This window comes from Gopherus evgoodei, chromosome 8, assembly GCF_007399415.2.
Source record: "Gopherus evgoodei ecotype Sinaloan lineage chromosome 8, rGopEvg1_v1.p, whole genome shotgun sequence".
Lineage (NCBI taxonomy): Eukaryota > Metazoa > Chordata > Testudines > Testudinidae > Gopherus > Gopherus evgoodei.
In genome coordinates, this window is record NC_044329.1 from 83777024 (window position 1) to 83798349 (window position 21326).

General features: G+C 39.8%; 1 protein-coding gene across 7 annotated transcripts in view; it reads left to right on the forward strand.

Annotated features, from left to right (window-relative positions):
• Positions 1–15577, forward strand: part of SSX2IP (SSX family member 2 interacting protein) — a 52499-nt gene extending 36922 nt beyond the window's left edge. For 5 of the 7 annotated variants that reach the window (XM_030573685.1, XM_030573687.1, XM_030573684.1 and 2 more), the window contains 6 exons: positions 3676–3826; positions 10089–10225; positions 10722–10898; positions 12675–12786; positions 14850–14970; positions 15214–15577. In XM_030573685.1, coding sequence (XP_030429545.1) covers positions 3676–3826; positions 10089–10225; positions 10722–10898; positions 12675–12786; positions 14850–14970; positions 15214–15298 — 783 coding nt within the window. In that variant the 3' untranslated portion in view covers positions 15299–15577. The remainder of the gene's footprint in view (positions 1–3675; positions 3827–10088; positions 10226–10721; positions 10899–12674; positions 12787–14849; positions 14971–15213) is intronic. The other 2 variants (XM_030573689.1, XM_030573690.1) reach the window with 2 other exon arrangements.
• Positions 15578–21326: the final 5749 nt, after the last annotated feature.

The window sequence follows — 21326 nt, forward strand, 5'->3', positions numbered from 1 at the left end:
AGAGAAATATGTCAAGCCGTGGCATCAAGTGCTCCAGTAACTGCTAAAGTGACGAACCAGGTGCGTGATAAGACTTTAGTGAAGACTGAAAAGGCATTAAACTTATGGCTGGAAGACATGAATTGTAAACGTGTGCCTATCGATGGCAACACATTGCGAGAAAAGGCTCTTAGCCTGTATGTGCTGTTCAAACCTCCCGCCGAAGAGGGACAGCCTTCTGTTGAGAAGGAATTCAAAGGCAGCCAAGGTTGGCTTAATAGTTTTAGGACCCGCTTCAACCTCAGAAACGTGCAGACTACTGGTGAAGCTGCATCTGCCAATGAAGAGGCAGCAAAAAGCTACCCCGAACAATTAAAGAAAATCGTAGAAGAAAAGGGCTATCTTCTGGAACAAGTTTTTAATGCTGATGACACTGGGCTCCTCTGGAAAAAAATGCCCAACCACACTTACATTTTGAAATCAGAAAGACAAGCCTCTGGCTTCAAAGGAGCTAAAGACTGTGTGACTGTGTTGTTTTGTGGCAATACGGTTGGGCATTTAATAAAGCCGGGCTTGCTCTACAGGGCTGCAAATCGCCATGCCCTAAAAGGCAAGAACAAAAATCTCCTGCCTGTGTTCTGGCAATCAAATAAAAAGGCTTGGGTGATGGAAGCATTATTCCTGGATTGGTTCCACAAGTGTTTCATTCTGGAGGTCAAGCGGTACCTTGAAGAGAAAGAACTTGACTTTAAAGTGTTGCTGATTGTAGACAATGCTCCTGGCCACCCTGAGTCACTCCGGTTTGCACATAACGATGTTGAAGTCGTCTTTCTCCCCCACAATACCACCTCCATCCTCCAACCTCTTGATCAAGGCATGATTCGCTGTTTCAAGGCTACGTACATGAGGCTTACGTTCTCATGGATATGTAGCACTATGGATGCTGATCCCAATCTTAATGTAATGGAGTGTTGGAAGTCCTTCAACATTGCCGATTGCATCACTTGTATTAAACAGGCAGTGGATTCAATTAAGCCTGAAACAGTAAATGCATGTTGGCGAAACCTATGGAAAGATTGAATGATTTTAAGGGTTTCCCAACAGTTGACAAAGAAGTGAAACACATTGTTCAGGCAAGTGGGTGGAGATGGTTTTGTTGACATCCTTGAGGAAGAAATTGAAGAATTAATTGAGAGCCATAGAGAAACATTGACTAATGAAGAGTTAGAGGAACTGATAAAATCGTCTACAGAAGATGAAGATGATGACAAACAGGAAGAGCCAGCAAGTTGGAATCTTCATAAATTTGCTGAAGTATTTCCAAACAGTGAAACACTTGAATGATTTAATTTCTGATTACGATCCCTCTATGGAACGAAGCCTCAAAATCACACGGTAGTATTACGGATTATTTGAGACCATTATCAAGAAATGTTTGAGCAGACAACAGCGACAGTTGCCGATCATCATGTTTTTCAAGGAAAAATAGCCAGCAGCAGATGAGCCTACGCAATCAACTTCTCGAGTTGAACCAGAGCCAACCCCTTCGTCTACGACTTGCTCTCCATCACTCAAGCTCTGTCACTCCTGTTTCCTGGATCGACATCAAGCCCTGACGACCCCCTGTAATTACCCCCTCTAATTAAAAATACAGTACTTTTGTAAAATTATATTTTACATATGTACTCTTTATTATATACTGTACATTACTGTATACATTATACACTTATACATATTACTGTATACACAAAACCATGTACAGTATACTGTACTTTATGGGTGATTTAAGGGACTTTCAAGGGTAAGTTTGACTATACGCAATTTTCGACTTATGTGCTGACTTTAGAACCTAACTCCCGCGTAAGATGCAACTCCACTGTAATGCAGTACTGCAACTCAGTATTGTGGAACTGTTCCGCTGCTAAGGCCCCATTTATGCATAGGATGCATGTTACATACTGTGGCTACAGTCCTGTAAATGGCTATGCACGGGTGGACTCCCATGCCGGCTGGGATGCAGTGAAGACAGTGGGTTTCGGCCCAAACTCTATGGGCCACCCTGCAGATCCAGCTTCAGGACTGAGGCATACATGTGCTTGTGTACCAAGACAAACTGGAGGAATAACAGGACTTCATGCTTTGCAATAAGATGTTCGTAGGTGACTGAATCAAATTTCTACAGTTCTACTCATTCCAGGGTGAAATTTTGGTAAACCTCTAAAAATGGAATTATAATCATCTCCTGGTAACTTCCAGCTAAATCAGTGCTAGTTATTGATACTTATGTACAGTAATCCAATGATCAAAAAGTTACTTAAATTATATATGTAAAAAAGGAAAATGTAACTATTTGAACGTGGAGTACTTGTGGCACCTTAGAGACTAACACATTATTTATGCATCCGATGAAGTGGGTTTTAGCCCACGAAAGCTTATGCCCAAATAAATTTGTTAGTCTCCAGGGTGCCACAAGTACTCCTCATTCTTTTTGCTGATACAGACTAACACGCTACCGCTCTGAAACCTATAACTATTTGAGGTTCTTTGTTTTGTTTTTAAAGCAGTTATTACTGATTCAAATCAAACTTGCCTAAATGAACTTTGTTTTAAAACAAAACATCCTGAACATCTTTTGCTGCCCCAATGTTCACACCGGTGGCTTGGGTTCTTGTTACTTAGCAGCATTATACTGAGCCCTGTGAGGTTTTTGGCCTGGAATGCAGAGCTTTGGACTAGGGTACTACTGATATTAATATTTATTACTACAGTAGCAGCCAGAGGCCCAGTCAGAATTGGGCCCTCATTGTGCTAGGCACTATACACATAGGAACCTCAAGAAAAATTGTCTTGATGGAATTAGGTAGAATGTTAAATTTCTCTCTGTTCCCTCCTTTGCTAATATTGTGGTTTCCAAACCCCCCAGAAGCACTAAATTTCATTTAGGAGTAAATGTTGCACCGTATGTAGAGGAACCATTTTTTCCACTCTTAAACACATCAGTTTTATCTGTCTGAATTAATTTAGGATCCAGTCTTTTCTATCTGCTGCTGAGTAGAGAGGATTTATATTGAGTGCATCAGGCCTAGAGATGCTAAAGAGAAGTGGAATAAGGGAATTCTGGCTCCACAGCATTGTTCACTGTACTTCACCCCCTCTTCTCACTCATCTTGCCTTTGCCCCCACTGGTGCACTGTGGATAAGGAGGCAGAACCAGTTACTTGCTCTCCACAGGATAATTCTTTGCCTCTGTCTAGATGAGTAATCCCCACATATAAGATCATACAAGCCCAACCCCCATGTTCTTAAAACATGTCACATGCTGCATAGTGAGCTCCTCACTCTCGGAATTGGTGTTTCAAGGGCAGCTGCCAGGGAGAAGATTTAGCAGCTTGACTCCTCGGAACCTTAAATCTCTACTTCAGGAAGGGGTATGTGTGTTTGTGTCATCAGTATCTTGCTGGCTGATGTTCATTCTGCATATTTGGGGACAAGGGCAGCTAGGAAGTAATGTGGAAGGTCTGCCCTGCAGAACCCCTGAAATCCATGCATTTAGGGAGTCAAACTCCCTGCCAGGTCCAAACTAGGCAAATACACTTAAATGGAAACTCAGAATTTCCTGTTCCCTCATACAGTTAATAAGGCCCATAGAAAAATATAGAGGATTGCTTCAGCAGACTCTTGTTTTTGCTTTTACAGGTACTATCAGACATGGAGGAAGATGCTGTAGAATTAAATAAAGAGAATATGTGGGAACTTTCTTGTGAAACTGTGCGAGAACAGCTTACCAATAGCATTAGAAAGCAGTGGAGAATGCTGAAAAATCATGTTGAAAAACTGGATAACCAAGGTGAGTGTCATCATAAGCCTGTATTCTGCATCATCATGATGTTTGTGGCAACTCCATTTCCATAGTGGTGTTTGTTATACTCTAACCCATCTGACATAACAATACCTAAGCTAGAAAGTTTTTAGAAGAACATTAAAAAAATCACGACACGGTAGGTTGCCTCAAGTGCCATGCAACAGAAATAGAAATATGAAAGATTTAATTACAGAAGGGCTGAGAAACTCTCATGTAGCGACCCTGTTATCCCTGACTGAGGTTATCATTTGTTGAAGGAAGAGATCTCTCATTGTTGGCTTCAGCAGAAAGGTGGCCTGTGTTAAATTTGACTTCTGTTGTCTGTCATCCTGGCTATTTGAGTTACCAGTGTTGTGAAAATAAAAGAACTTGAAATAATTAAGAACAAAAAGTATCTAAATCATTTTCAAAGTTTTTGGACTTCACATGGCTTTCTAGACAGAACTGGCTGGTGGCATAGTACTAGTTTCTTTTAATTTCTAGCTGCTAAATAGCATTAGAAATAGCTAAAATACATAAATATTTTTACTTTTCCATTAGCTATCAGGTGGATGTTATGCAATCATGAACAAGCAGGGAGGTCACCCACGAAACTGTGAATGGGAGGCAGATAGTCAATGAAAAAATGCCTGTATTAAAATTTGTCCACACTATGATAATGTTTGAGAATGCTTGCTCTGAAGAATATTGATTTGGTAGGTTTGGGAGTAAGAAGAAACTGGTTGAGAGGCAGCTATACAGAGTAAAAAGATCATTTCGCATGTTTGCGGTGTTTCTGTCATCAGTTTTTGGTTTTGTATATGTGCACCAATGTCCAGATTCTTCCCATTAAAGTCATTAGTTCTGCCACTGACTTTAGTGGGATCAAGATTTGGCTCATAATGCAGTCATCCAGATATACAAATGGTTATGTCTGCACATTGAAATTAAAGTAACATAACATGTAATAATTAAAAAATATTATGTATGTGCAAGGGGGGCAGTTGTTGTAGGAAATAAGACATCTTTCTCCAATCTTCCCCCTTCCTGGGATAAATGTTTGAAAGGTTATAACCATAATATTGTATTAATGTTTTTCATTTGATCTGTGTTTCCTTCATAAAGCTCATAGAATATATTGAGCCCTTACTTTTCCAATGAAAAATAGGCTATATTACAGTAACTCCCCTCTAGGTTTTTATAATGAAATTAATAATTCCAAAAATATAGTGGATTCTGAAGAACTGGATAACTTTCAGTTAAAAGGTTTCTTCAGTTTACCTGATTCAGTATAAATGTAGAAACTGGCTTTTATTTTTTTTATTTTTTTGGTGTGATGTTTGGAAATCAGATTTTCTGGAATGGAATTCATTTTGTGCCATGGAGGAAAAAGGCAGATATTTTTCAATTAAAATGTTAATCCTGCCTTGAAAAGATCTAAAACCTTATATCTTTCAGGTTGAGTCACTTGCTTTGAGACTCTGATCTAAGCATGATATGATAAAAATGCTTAACATTTGTATTTAGGTATCCGAGGGGTAGCCATGTTAGTCTGAATCCACAAAAACAATGAGAAGTCTAGTGGCACCATAAAAATTTAACAGATTTATTTGGGCATAAGCTTCTTCAGATGCATGGAGTGAAAATTACAGATACAGGCATAAATATACTGGCACATGAAGAGACGGGAGTTACCTTACAAGTGGAGAACCAGTGCTGACAAGGCCAATTCAGTCAAGGTGGATGTGGTCCGCACCCACATTGAGGAGGTGACAATACCAAGAGAGGGAAAATTCCTTTTGTAGTGAGACAGCCACTCCCAGTCCCTATTGAAACCCAAATTAATGGTGTTAAGTTTTCAAATGAATTGTAGCTCTGCAGTTTCTCTTTGAAGTCTGTTTTTGAAGCTTTTTTTGTTGAAGGATGGCTACTTTTAAACAGGGTGGATTTACTGGTCAGGAAGACTCTGTTTAATCATGGATTCCTACATAAAAGAGCATTCTTGCTGGTTGTTACAACCTTAACACATATTCGTCACAGGTAGAGGAACTTCATTAAAATATTCCCAAACTTGGTCTCTTTTATGGCCTGCTGCCATTACAGGTTTTCCCTTCCAGTGAGAGAATAGTGTGGTAGATCTCAAATCAATGAAGGCTACACTCAGAAAGACCTCAAGACTTCTGGAATATGCTGTTCAAACAGTTTCACTTTTGTTTCTACTGCCTTTCCCTCCCTGCTTAAATTTATCTCCAGACTTTTCTCCTTGTCCAGATCTATTCCGCCTCCAACAATCTTCTGTTCATTGAACTTTCTGAAACTTTGCACTTGTAGGGAGGTAGGGGATTGACCCTGTGTACACAAATTTGCAGAGGGACAATAGGGTTGAGGTCTGTTATTTCTCACCTTTTATATTGTATTTATTTTATTTAAAAATATTTGTTCTGTTAACAAGCATGTTATCTCTGGAGACACAAATCCATAGTTTGAGAACTAAGCATCTCTGATGGTATCTTCTAGACTGAGCACTGAGTCCCATTGGATAGATAGAAAGATTAACCTAAATAATCTATACAGAAGCCCCTGGAAACCATAAGATTGGGTCCCTAATCCATGAACAATTGGAAATCATTTACAAAACTTTTCTTAAACATTGCATGAATATATTGTCTTGTGCTATAGAATTAGAATTTATAATCCCTATTCCATGATGAGATATTTTTGATCTATAGTGTATCTTAATTAAAACTATCTTTAGATGGGTTTTTTCCTCAAAAAGAATTTTATCAAAAACATCTGATTTAAATTTAAAAATTCTGATTTTTTTTTACTTTAAAAAAAATCATAGATTTTTATCCACCCTGCTTTTAAATCTGATATTGACTGTCCAGGGAGATTGAAGTGTTCTCCTAATGGTTTTTGTATATTACCATTCCTGATGTCTGATTTGTGTCCATTTATTCTTCTACATAGAGACTGTCCAGTTTGGCCAATGTACGTGGCAGAGGGCATTACTGGCACATGATGGTATATATCACATTAGTAGATGTGCAGGTGAATGAGCCCCGATGGTGTGGCTGCTGTGGTTGGGTCCTCTGATGGTGTTGCTAGAGTAGATATGGGGACAGAGTAGGCAACGGGGTTTGTTACAGGAATTGGTTCCTGGGTTAGTGTTTCTGTGGTGTGATGTATAGTTTCTGGTGAGTATTTGATTCAGGTTGTGGGGCTGTCTGTAAGTGAGGACTGGCCTGCCTCCCAAAGTCTGTGAGATTGAGGGATCATTTTCCAAGATAGGCTGTAGATCTTTGATCATGTGCTGGAGAGGTTTTAGCTGGGGACTGTATGTGATGGCCAGTGGTGTTCTGTTGTTTTTCCTTGTTAGGCCAGTCCTTTCTGGATACTCTTCTGGCTCTGTCAATCTGTTTTTTTCACTTCAGCAGGTGAGTATTGTAGTTTTAAGAATGCTTGATAAAGATCTTGTAGGTGTTTGCCTCTGTCTGAGGGATTGGAGCAAACGCGATTGTATCTTAGGGCTTGGCTGTAGACAATGGATTGTGTGATGTGTCCTGGATGGAAGCTGGAGGCATGTAGGTAGTATAGCAGTCAGTAGGTTTCTGGTATAGGGTGGTGTTTATGTGACCATCACTTATTTGCACTGTAGTGTCCAGGCAGTGGATCTCTTGTGTGGACTTGTCCAGGCTGAGGTTGATGGTGGGGTGGAAATTGCTGAAATCCAGGTGGCATTCTTCAAGGGCCTCCTTCCCTTGGGTCTATATGATGAAGATGTCATCAATGTAGTGCAAGTAGAGGAGGGACACTAGGGGATGAAAGCTAAGGAAGTATTGTTCTAAGTCAGCCATAAAAATGGCATACTATGGGGCCATGCAGGTACCCATAGCAGTGCCGCTGACTTGAATGTATAAGTTGTCCCCAAATCTGAAAAGGTTGTGGGTGAGGACAGTCACAAAGCTCAGCCACCAGGTGTGCCATAGCCTCATCAGAGATACTGTTCCTAACAGCTTTTAGTCCATCCTCATATGGAGTATTGTGTAAAGAGCTGCTACATCCATGGTGGCCAGGACAGTGTTTTCAGGAAGATCACCAATGCATTGTGGTTTCCTCAGGAAGTCAGTGGTGTCTTGAAGATAGCTAGGAGTGCTGGTAGCATAGGTTCTGAGAAGAGAGTCCAAATAGCCAGATAATTCTGCTGTAAGAGTGCCAATGCCTGAGATGATGGAGTGTCCAGGATTTCCAGCTTTATGGATCTTGGATAGCAGATAGAATACCAGTGGTCAGGGCTCTAGAGGGGTGTGTGTGTGTGTGTGTGTGTGTGTGTGTGTGTGTGTGTGTGTGTGTGTGTGTGTGTGTGTGTGTGTGTGTGTGTGTGTGCAGATTTGTTCCTGTGCTATAGCAGAGAGTTTCTTGAGCAGATGATGTAGTTTCTTTTGGTACTCCTCAGTGGGATTGGAGGATAGTGGCCTGTAGAATGTGGTGTTGGAGAGTTGCCTGGCAGTCTCCTGTTCATGATGACAACAGCACCTCCTTTGTCAGCCTCTTTGATTATAATGTCAGAGTTGTTTCTGAGGCTGTGGATGGCGTTGTGTTCTGTATGGCTGAGGTTATGGAGCAAGTGATGCTGTTTGTTCACAATTTCAGCCTGTACACATCTGTGGAAGCACTCTATCTAGAAGTCCAGTCTGTCATTTCGACCATCAGGAGGAGTCCATGCAGACCTTTTGACCTTTTCACTCACCTACCTCTAATAACATTTTTTGGGAATGGGGAACAGGAACTACTTTTCCCCTCCTGCATAGAAATTGTACCTTCATATGCAAAGGACCTGACCTTTCTTGGCCAAATATTGCTATTACAATACTAAATTCAAGAGCTAATAAGGTTTTGCACAAGTCCAGATTTTGATCTCATATTGAGATCTGTGTAGGCCACTCATGTGTCATACTAATCATTTTATTGTGGTTAAAATATCTGAATTCTGATTAATGAGGCACATGTGTTGTGAGCTACAATATACTCTCTGAAGTTGAAATGGCAAGTGCCATAGAATGTTCTGGTGGTTACGTGCTGTTTCCATGGAAATGTAGAATGCAAGCTTCAGAAGCTATCTTGGAGAGACTTTATTAGTAGGCAGTGGGGAGCCTGCTTGTGGTCTAGGCAAAGGCTGCCACCAGAGTCTAAGACTTCTCTTAATACCTAGCCTAAAAGGACTCTCTCTGTCCCAGAGAGAGAATGGCAGATCATGGTGCATGTCTGTCTATATCAAGGGTAGGCAACCTTTCAGAAATGATGTGCCAAGTCTTCATTTGTTCACTCTAATTTAAGATTTTGTGTCCCAGTAATACATTTTAACATTTTTAGAAGGTCTCTTTCTATAAGTCTATAATGTATAATTGAACTGTTGTTGTATGTAAAGTAAATAAGGTTTTAAAAATGTTTAAGAAGCTTCATTTAAAATTAAATTAAAATGAAGAACCCCCAGATGGGTGGCCAGGACCTGAGCAGTGTGAGTGCCACTGAAAATTAGCTCACGTGCCATAGGTTGCTTACCCCTGGTCTATATGCTACCGAATGGTGACCTCTTCATACCAGGAGTGGGTAGGATAATCCAAAAGTTAAGATGTGTAATAAGGAAATAGTTCCCTGAATTTATTTTGTTGTTCTTGTCTTGTCTGAGTGTTGATTTCTTAATATTTGTTTTTATTTTGTTCAAAACCTGTTAAACTTGCTTTTCTTTATAGTATCTTCAAATAGCTCGGTAACAAGGTTTATACTAAAAGTATTATCTAAATCACGGAGAGTTTGTTTTATTTTAAACAGGTTCTTCCCTCACTCTTCCTATCTGACTTTGTCTAAACTATTTGCCTTCAAAGCACACTACTTGTTTTACAAGTAGGGGTCCAGAGAGACAATTGCTAAGCCCAGAAATTGTGAAATAGTTAAGGGTCTTTCAATGGTATTGTCGTTCTCTGTAATAAAATGATCCACTGAATTGTAATTTATATCTGGCTGATCGTCTAGAGATCCAGTACTGTATATTTCTGCTAGAACTTTTCAGTATTTTCTGTGATTATTCAGACATATCTAGGGTCTTTCAAATTCCAAGATCGGACAGATACATATTAAAATGCTTTTTAATTTATTTTGTAAACCATTTTTATCTTAAATTAGCGTCTTTATTGAAAGACATTACCAGTGGCTGCCTCTTTTACTTTATTTATAAAAAAACAACTTTTTTCTTTTTTCCTGTTTTTAGTGTCACGTGCGCATTCAGGGGCTTTGAATGGCAGCGATGTAATTTCAAGAGAGGACCATGAACTGGAAACTGAAAAGCTAGAATTAGAAATTCAGCAGTGCAAAGAAATGATCAAAACTCAGCAACAACTATTACAGGTTGAAATCTTTTGATGTTTTTTTTTTAACTGTACTTTCTTCTTTTCCTCCCTTCTTCGGGTTGGAATTGAAGCATCACTCTAGTGATGTCTCCTTTTATTTGGGTGTTCCTGCTTTTGATAACGGTGGAGACTGGAGCAGAGGGAGAGGGGATGTGACTCTCACCTTGGCAAACAGTATTTTGTTGTGAAGTTAGAACATATAGAAGGAGAATCTGCAGAAGGCAACAAAGTTTAGCAGCCTATTCAGAAAGCTTAGCTCATCTACTTTCCAAAGCTTTCTGAATAGGGTGCTAAACGTCTTTGTTTGCCTTCTGCAGTTTTTTCTTCCACACTTCGTAATTTCCTGTGCCAGTGGCCCATTTATAACCAAGCCTGTTTGTCTTTCATGTAATAAACTTTTGCTCACATCTAAATCTAAACTTGTAGAAACATATTTTAAGTCTGAATGGTGATTTCTAAATAACATTTCTGACTTGTGTTCCTTATACCTACAGCAGCAGCTTATGTCTCCATGTGATGATGATGATACCTCTGTGTTACTACAGGACTGTTATTTGTTGGAAGAAAGAGAGCGCCTCCAGGAAGAATGGAAACTATTTAGAGAACAAAAAAAGAACTTTGAGAGAGAGCGAAGAAGTTTTACAGAAGCTGCTATTAGATTAGGACTTGAGGTATTCAAAAGGGAGGGTATCTTTATAGGCCTTTGATCTTTAATACTGAAGATTAGCCAGTCTTGTAACCTCAGTAAGCGGAAAAACTTAGCCAATGTTGAAAATATGCATTTGTGTGTATTGTTATCCCTTTGCTATTGTCTTTCTATTGGAAGATCTCTCTCTCCTCTCTCCTCCGCCATATCTTGTAAACCATGTGATGCAGGACTAATGACAATATAATGGATTACTCTGTTCGCCCATAACAGAATACTACATTTTGTATACAGACATTGGCAAATACAGTTGTTTGACCTAGGATAACTAATTTTCATTTTCTTTTTATAAGCTTAGGCCAAGATTTTCAAATATCTGCACATGTGCTTTTGAAAATAAGGTCACTTATTTAGGTATCTAAACAGAGACTTAAGAACCTAACTTTAGGCACTCTATTCTTTCTTTACTTACTTACATACAAGCATACATACTGTCCTTAGACTTTATCTATAGGTACATACATAGCACTGATTCACATTGTATCAATATTTTTCAGTTCCAGTAAGACTTTATAAAATTCTCCACATTTTCACTTTACTTTAAAAAATATTTTTAATAAGAGTGTGAGAGTATATAGGATTTGCTCTTAAACTGTATTACAGGCTTATTGCTAAGTTTAACCAAATGTGTCTAAACCTGTAGTCCAGATTGCAGCATCACTGCATGCGTAAGTTTGCTACTGCTTCTCCTCTTATGCTTTAATACTGTTTCTGTATTGTGATTTATGAAAAATTTGCAGCAGCCCCTGAGCCTAGAGTTGGGGTTTGTTGTGTCTCCTTTGGACATAGGAAGAAGAGTTTTGAACAATGGGGAAATTTGCTCCCTTGCTCTTACATCCTGTCCTCTCTCTTCCTTGATACCTCCTGTTTGTCTGGTCTCTTAAGAGGTACAGGAACTGTCTCCTCCCCATCCTGCTGCCATCTGGATTTTTGAGGACTGCCTGATATTGACATCACTTCTCTCCTCCCTTGCTTACAGAGTAACATGAAAGGGAAACCCTCATTCTTTTCTCTCAGATTTGGGTGGGAGTAGTCAGGATTACTTTCCAGCTCTTTTTTCTCTTCCCAGAAGTCACTTGGAGTTGCGAGATGATCAGTACCGTAGTATTGTAGTGGAGGGTAAATAGCATTTACCTACTTCTCATTGGGGGAATGTGGAGTTGAGTTTAGGTTAGTTTACCAATTTATTTATTTTACCTTTACGCCACTGAGCTGTAGTCGTTTGTGGCAGCTGCATAGAAGGTAGGTTTAGCATCTGACTGGTAGTTTCCCGGCCAAAAGCCCTAAGGCAGCGATTCTAAAACTTTTGTACTGGTGACCCCTTTCACATAGCAAGTGTCTGAGTGTAACCCCCCCTTATTAATTAAAAACACTTTTTAATATATTTAACAGCATTATAAATGCTGGAGGGAAAGCAGGGTTTAGGGTGGAGGCTGACAGCTCGCAACTCCCCCACATAACTTCACAGCCCTCAGTTCGAGAAGCCCTGCCCTAAGGTAAAGTGAGAGGCACTTGCAAGGACCTTCTTAGCATATTCTTGTGAGCCAAACCATGGGGTTGAGTTTGCAGACACCCTTGCCATTTGATCCTTTCAGGGATCTCACAGTTGTAGGTCTCTGTTAAACTGCCCACTTTTTCAATATAAGAATGAACTTCACTTTGATTGTACATGCAAAGCAAATCAATCATTATAAACCTACCACTTTCTGTACAGAATATAAATTGATATTTCTTTTTTCAGAGAAAGGCATTTGAAGAAGATAGAGGGGCTTGGCTGAAGCAACAGTTTTTGAGCATGACTTCTGATCACAAGAACTCTGAACATGTGAAAACTCCAAGTGCCTACTCAGGAAGCAAGTATTTAACTCACTAACTTTTATACATTTCATAAAACTATCCTTATGTTTTATTTTATCTCTCTCAGCTGGAAGATACATACACAAGGAAATGGAGACTTCCTAAGTATAAAGAGAATTCATGATGTGATATATGAAAAACATGAAAAATCTATATGCAAGTCAGGGCTGCTAGGCTCTCCTGGTAGTTCACCTAAGAAGGGAATCCTGATAATCCAGTCATGGCTACATGATAAACATCCCTTTGAGAGGGGACCTGTTGAATGTCCATTATATAACATAACTCTTAGCATTAAATAGCATGTTTAATTAGTGAATCAAATAGGAGGCACTGCTGCTCCCTCCAATATGTAGCACCCCTGGTCTTCCTATAGACCTCTCTCTATGTGGAATTATTTTCGTTGGTATAAAACATTTATGTTTAGGGACAGAAATAAGATTATTTGGGTGCTGTCATTAAAAAAGAATGTTTTATAGTTGTCAGACTTGTGTGCTATAGCATTCGTGATTTGTTTTCATACTTATGGATTTGTGTGTGTCTGGATGTTAAGTGCATTTCAAGAGAGAATGTAGTATTAAACAGCCCTGCCCGTAGCTTAGATTTGAGGGTATGTAAGAATATAAAAATTAAAGAATTCCTTTGCCACTTAAAGGATCACCATCTTGATATAGTGCTATTTGGATACCTTTACATAACGGTTTTCATTAGAATGATTTTTAAAAAACTATATATTTTTACTTTAGTTTTAAGGCTTTGTTATGTTACACTCCAAAGTACTATAACCCTACAAGAAGTGCATGTAATACCGTGTAATTCTGCTTGCCCACCTTTTTGAAGTCTTTTCAAATCTAAAAATGAAAAGGAATTCCAGGGCCTGATCCACCTCCCATTGTAGTTAATGCAGATCTTCTCATTCACTTAAATGAGGGACTAGAATAGAAAGTGCTAAGCAATGCTATCTATTCCGTTTAATTTCTTTTGGACTTTGGGCTAGTTTATGAGTTTTCATGTTGACATAATTGACTTTTGCATGGGTGTTGCCAGGTATCCTGGACTCACAAGTAATCCTTGAATCAGCTGAAATAAGGTTTGCTAAACAAGAAGTAAAAAACTGATCCAGAAAACACTCACATGAGTATCTTTAAGCATATGAATAGTCCATTGACTTCAGTGTGGCTGTTTGTGTTCCTGGTTTTTTTGTTTTCAAGTTAAATATTTACAAAAACATAACACTGTGTGTGTGCGCGTGCGCCTATGCCGATTTCAATATCATTTTTAGTCCAATACAGCCAGTAATAATTAAGGCTAAGATTATATCATGGTGGTCGCAGGGACCCTGTGAGTCCCCAGCCTCCTCTGGCAGCAGAGGGACCCCGGAGCTGCTCAGTGGGTGGGAGAGGGGCCCAGCAGGTCCCCAGGCACCACCACTGGCAGGGGTACCCCCTGCAGCTCCTCAGCTGCTGTGAGCTGCAGCCCCCCCACAGCTCCCTGGAGCTGTTCAGCGGCCATGCGGGCGGGCCCGAAGCTCCCAGCCGCTGGCAGTAGAGGGACCCCAGAGCTGCTCAGTCGCAGCTCCCTATCTGCTGCTGCTGGCAAGGAACCCCCCCATCACATCTCCTATCCCCGTAGGTCACTGGGGTTACCCCCACTCCCCAGCTCTAGCCTTGCAGGGCAGCAGGGGCACCGCTTCCCAGCCACTGGGCAATGGGGTCCCTGTAGCTCGTAGCTGCTGTGAGAGATGAGGGGGGTGCAACAGGATGCTGGACCCTCCTCCCTCCCCATTTTGCCAGGGATGTTTTTAGTAGAAGTCGGGGACAGGTCACAGCTGCTTTGATTTTTTTTTTTGTTTTTGTTTATTGCCTGTGACGTGTCTGACTTTTTTATTAAAATTATCCATGGCAAAATTGTAGCCTTAACAATAATGGATGTGCATATATATATATATATATATATATATTTTTTATTGGGAGAAGATAAGAGTCATGGAAGAATTCCCCTCTCTCTCTAGACACTTTCATAACTACGTTGTTGTTTAATAACATACTTGTATGTCTTGCAGGTTCTGACCCAGACAATCAGTTAATGAACTTCAGGTCTCGGCAAAAGAAACCTCACTGCTTGCCTAGTGTACATCCTTCAGAGGACCTTTGCCAGACAATTCAGCATATCCCACCTAACAGGTATCTGAAATGATATCACCCGTCTTTACTTTTATAGTGTGTGTGACCTGCTCAGCTGGAGTAGTAGTGATTAGAGAAAGGGACCATAGCTTGGGGAAGTTCTGAACTAGACATTGACAAGAGTTACAGTGGAATATATTATTTAGCATAATTAATATACAACTTTCAGCCACTATCAAAACAATTATTCTACTTATATTTGTAAAGGGGAATATTACTTATACTGTAACTTTCTCTTTCCAGCAATTCGAGTGTTGTATTGAATAAAACCACTGAAGACAGCAAGCCAAAGCAATGGAAGGGACTCAACAAAGCAGAAACTGAATAATGCATCAAGATCTCGGTCACAGAAGATTTCTAAAGTTCATGTTCTCTGTTATATGGATAAACTGCCTTAGACTTTCTAGGGTTGTCTGCTGTCTTTTGTTAAAGAAATGTGTCCATAAACTTTTCTTTCTAAGGTGAAACAGGGTGTTATGAGTTTGATCATCCTTTCACTGAGCTAAGAGATTAAATGAGTTGCAGTGTGTGGGTGTGACTTTTTTATTTTTTAAACAATTTCTCGCCCCTTCTTTGTCTGCAACTTTTGAGAGATTTTTTTTTTTTTTTAAAGAAAAAGAAAAAGCTTTGGATATTTTAGTAACAGGCACTCAGATTCTGTGAATAAAGGAATGTGTGAGGTTTTTTGTTTTGTTTTTTTGGCTGTAAATGAAACACTGGAACCTTAGTGTTTCTTTTCATCACAGACAAAGGTAGCACTTTTAGGAATTGTTTAATTATTGTAAATGTACATTTATATCAAGTGTAGCTAGCATTGAATTTTTTGTCTCAACTTGAATGTACAGTATATTGTAGATTTTTAACAAAGCAGGTTATATATTTATTAAGTCATGTGACTTGAAAGTACCTTTTTCATAGCTTTCCAATGATTAAAGTGCAAGATCTTTATATGTTTGTAAATAGACAGTATAAATGATTCTGCTAAGATGCCATGAAATGAAACATGCATCTATAATCATAGTATTTTACATGCCAATTTAAGCTGGTTTTATAGTGATACTCTGTTTACAGATGTGTTAGGACTGTAATTGTTTCAGTCAAGAATCAAATTCTTTGAAACATAACTGGACAATAAATGTGCAAAGTATATTCTAAGAAATGTATTCGCCTATGTTATGTGCATTCACTTTTTGCAGTCCAGCATGATCTTATTGTATTAACCAGATGTAAACAGTCATGGTCCTACATCAACAAATCTGGATGGTGTGTTTTTCTTTCTAATGGACTCGAGTTACTTTGGCCTTGATTTAAGGAAATCCATTTTGATCATAACTCCATGAAGTGGTCGTACATAAGGGAGATGTCTTAGCGAAAGGGTAGGTAGAGATAAAAATAAAAATTTACAGTGGGGATGGGAGGGTGGAAGAAGAGAATATGACAGAATTCAGAAACTGTGTAAGAGATAAAAGGGATGGGATTCAACTTGAAAGGGATTCAACTTGACTTTCAACTTGAGGTACCAACAGCAAAGCATTTGGTGTCTTCTGTGATTGCTTTTCATTTCATGACCTCACTTCTCCATTTGGAGCTTGTACAGCTCTTTCATAGTAAGGTACTTTACTGAGGCATATTCCATTAATACTGCTACAGAATCACAACTATTATGATCACAGAAAAAATGTTTTCTGAGTTAACTGATTTATTTTGAAGGGACAACTGAGGCGGTCAAGGTCACTGTTGGGTAAAAATGTTTCCATTCCTTCCTAGTACAGTAGTTCAGAGCAGGATAGCATTGTTAAGATGTTAATGGCATTTAGCCTTCTATGCATAAATAGTTTACTAGTAGAATGTGTTGCTTCTAGCCCTGTGTTATAGGTGCCTATGCCTAAAAGCAGCATCTAATGAAACAGATCTAGAGATGTTTTGTGAAGGCATTGCTGCTTTGCAGAGTTAAATGCAGAGGCTTCGTTTTTTGTGCCAAGGAAGCCCTGGGGTCCCGAATAGCAATCCTTAATTCTTATTTGTCATCTCTCTTCTTTGGACATGTGTGATTTTGGCCTAGTGTAATTTTATTTGTTTTGGTTTTTTAAAGCGTGCCTCGTCTTTGCTCCAAGTGCAATTAATATATTCCAGCACCAAATTATCATTTATTTATGTCAAAGTCCTTGCACCCCCAAACCAGTATGAATGTAAGCCCTCTTTGGTCTCTGTCATGTGTATATGTTCATGTACATGTGCCTGCCCAACTCCTTCAGAGAGAGCCTGAGAAAAGTGTGCCTCTGTCAGACTAAGGGCAGGGAAATGAACTCCAGCATTAAGAGCCCTCAGTGCCACTGGTTCTGTCTCCTTCAAACCTGGGTGCAGTTGGTTCAGGTGACTCAGCTGATCTCAACTGCTGTGGTATCACATGGGAAGAGAGGGGAAGAAGAGGTCACTAAAGGAGCCAAGATGGAAACCACTGGAATTTTCCTGGTCAATCCAACACCTCCAGTTCAAGCAGAAATGAATTGGAAGCCAGTGTAAACTCCAGAGCACAAGTATAATATCTTCTTCATGAAGCGCTCTTAAGGATGCAGGCAGCCACGTGCATTGTGAATTTTAGTCTGCCTAGAGAAGGCTCAAGGTCTCTTAGCCATCCTTAGTTGGTTGGTTAGTCATTCAGATTGTCTTAATGCCATAGGTTTTTCAAAATAACAGCATCTTTAACCATATAGTTCTTGATTTTCTATTTTCTCCCAATTAATCAATGTGAGTTTGAGCCATTTCCTCTACTGAAATTGAATAACAGTTCCCAAATGCCACTGGGTTAAGATCAACAACCCTCATAAGCCAATGGGCAGAACTTGGCTTGGTCAATTTATGCTCTCAGGCATTCCATTAAATAACATATTCAAAGCTGTAAAAATCTCTCAAAAGGGAAGAAGGAACGTGCCAGGAGTTTAAAGTCATGTATAGAATTCTTATTCTATATTCATATTATTGATTATTCAAGCTCTATGATAAGACTGGTAATTCCAGCATGCCACTAGGTGCTGCTGTTGTTTTAAATTAATTAAATGGTGTTCTGTGTATGATGAGACTCTGGGAAGCTTAGTCAGTTTCCTGTTAAAGAACTTAGTTGGACTCCCATACTTGACACTTTCTCCTCATTAGATTTTTTTGGAGGTAATAAAATAATTTTGAAGGATTAAATAAGTGTTTCTTATTCATCAAATTTCTTGTGCTTATTGAATAGTAGCAACTGGGGGCTGTATGTAATAATTTGCTTACAATTCTGCAAACTACATGCATTTTAGTTGTAGGGAAAACCTCTGAAGAGTCACGCAAACTTGTAAAAGTAATTTTAATGCCTCCATGAAAGCTGGTTGTGTTGCAAGCCTGTATGTAACTGAGGCACGCTGTGGTGAACTGGTAGGCCAATTTTTGAGTTCTGCCAACATGGACAGTATCCTGTAACAGTAGAGCTATAATCAGTCTTGAAGTATTTGGGCTAGTGTATGTGGAATGGTCACAGATCTGCTATGTGTTAATGTACAAATACTGATTTGTAGTAAGGGTATGACTATTGGAGGTGACCTAGTCAGTGAGGTAAAGTTGTTGTATATGGATGGTGGTTTATTAGAATTTCCCGTGAACCTGTATGGCGATAACATGGGGGCTGTGGGAAGGGCAAACAGGAAAACAACACAATAGAGCTAGATAATGACACCCCAGCTCATGCCTGAAAGACAATGGAGGTAAGCTCTCAGCTTCAAGGATCCTGTCTCTGGTTTCCAACAAGTTGCCAGCCTTGTTTTGCCAAAGCTAGGAGCCTGGCAATGAAGAGCACTAAACAGAAAGCCCTTCTCGGGGCAAGAAGGGTTAACTTGTCAAAAGCAGTCTAGGGAGACAGGCTGACACAGAGAGAGACCCAGAGGAGAGACTCGGAAGAAGTTGGGCCTTCCCAGATCCAGGGATTGGTAAGCCTTAGAGGAAAGGTAGCTACGAGTACAGCCTGTTTTGTTGTTCTAATTAGATAACTTTGCTTTAAGGTACTGTCTGGTTGTTGTATTAACCACCATCATTGTTCTCTGAGGCAACAGAACTGGAAGGTCTGAGCCTAGGTTAGGCCAGCTGAGGAAATTTCAGTTACTACCAGGGGCCTGTAATCTGGATCATGGCCTGAGAGTAGGAGAAGCATGTGATTCCACTCCCAGAGTGAGGGGATGGATAGACTGAGGCCTGAAAACTGAGAAGGTTAGGGGTGGAGTTCACCCATTAAGTGTAATAGTATGTACTTTAGAGCTGCATGCGGTATGCGAATACAACTACTACTGGATGAAGTAATATTGCACATGTACAATATTAAGGTGGGCGCTTCTGAGTTTAATACAAATAATGTGGTGAAATAGGATTGCTACAGAATGTTTAATCTGCAGCAAGTAACACTATGGATGCTAGGCTACTTTGTCAATCTTGATAAAAATAATGCTGCTTTCTCCAAGTATGGGAGGCTGACCAGGTATAAGATTATTTGCCTGGATTTAGTTATTCATGGTTCTGGATCTTAGTCTATTATGAGTTTAGCAGTGAAAGGTCATAAAATGGCTAACTAAAATGTACCATGCTCAAAAAATTAAAAGCTGCACTAGGATTCAATGCCTAAAAGCCCATCTACTTTACAAACATGGTGGAGTACAATGTGGTATATCCATGATAGAAATAGGAATTTCATTATTGTATGCTTGACTTTTGTTAAATCTGCCCAAGTCCCTGCCCCCCCAAGCGCCGCCCAGCCAAAACAGAAACAAACAAACAAAAAGCACTGCCTGGCTGAACCAAAAAAAAAAACAATTAAAAAAAAACTCGAGCGCCGCCCACCCCAAGGTGCTGCCCCAAGCAGGTGCTTGGTTGGCTGGTGCCTGGAGCCGGCCCTGCCTGAGAGTTACAGAGGTGCTTTTAGAACAGGAGTACTTGTGGCACCTTAGAGACTAACATTTATTTGAGCATAAGCTTTCGTGGGCTACAGCCCACTTCATCGGATGAATAGACTGGAACATATAGTGAGGAGATACATATACACATACAAAGAACATGAAAGAGTGGGAGTTGCCCAACCAATTCTAAGAGGCTAATTAATTAAGATGAGCAATTAGCAGCAGGAGAAAAAAACTTTTGTAGTGATAATCAAGATGGCCCATTTAAGACAGTTTGACAAGAAGCTGTGAGGATACTTAACATGGGGAAATAGATTCAATGTGTGTAATGGCTCAGACATTCCCAGTCTCTATTTAAGCCTAAATTGATTGTATCTAGTTTGCATATCAATTCAAGTTCAGCAGTTTCTCGTTGGAGTCAGGTTTTGACTCCAAAATTGCCACCTTTAAATCTGTTACTGAATGGCCAGAGAGGTTGAAGTGTTCTACTAGTTTTTGAATGTTATGATTCCTGATGTCAGATTTGTGTCTATTTATTCTTTTGCATAGAGACTGTTCTACCTTCAAACCTGAAACTTGCAGTAATGGGAGAAAATCATATACCTGTTTATAAGACCAGAGATATTAAAAATCACCATCTGCCAGTGACTGCTTTAGCTGATGACTAGGATCCCCTCAACTATGCTAGCTAAAAATGTCCACAACATAAACCAAGTATTTGTTAAATTCAGCCGGGAAAGGGAAACCTTCTCACACATGCTCTTGGCAAATGGGCAGGCACAGGGTCTCAGGTTTTGAGACAAGTCCTGAGTTGCATTAGTACAATTTTGGTTGGGGGACCAGTGCAAAGCTGCCCTAAAGCTAGCATGATCAGCTACAACGGGATCACTTGCCTGTGCACTTCTGTAAGCAGAGGTGTCACTTGCTATGCGGCCAGAAGGGATGTTGCTTCCCCAACTTTATGCTCCATTATGTCTTTCACTCCCTCCGCCTGGGCTTTGCAGGATATAAAATATAAACTGACACAACTTCCTCCATGAATTTTTCTGAGAAGATGCCCTGCCTCTAAAGGGATTCTCCATCTACTAGAGTCTTCAAAGTGGCTACCTTCTGTCCCCCACAGCATGGCAATCTGTGGATTCCATAGCAGCCCCCCGGGGGCCAATAGCAGCTAGCATAATTTAGAGCAGCCCTTAGGCTGTTCCAGTTTGTGCATAGGAAATTGACCAGCATAGAGCCAGCCCCAGGATGGGTGTAGTGCATACTTAAATTGTCTCACTCATGAGCTATACTAAGTGCTGCTTCACTACAGCTCAGGCTCTGGAAACTTTTATGACATGATTTAATGGAGATTGCAGAGAGTTCATTTGAGGGGAAAAAAACAAACCAAAACACTTTACTCCCATCTGAATGGACAAGGCCTGACAGTGCTATTTTGTA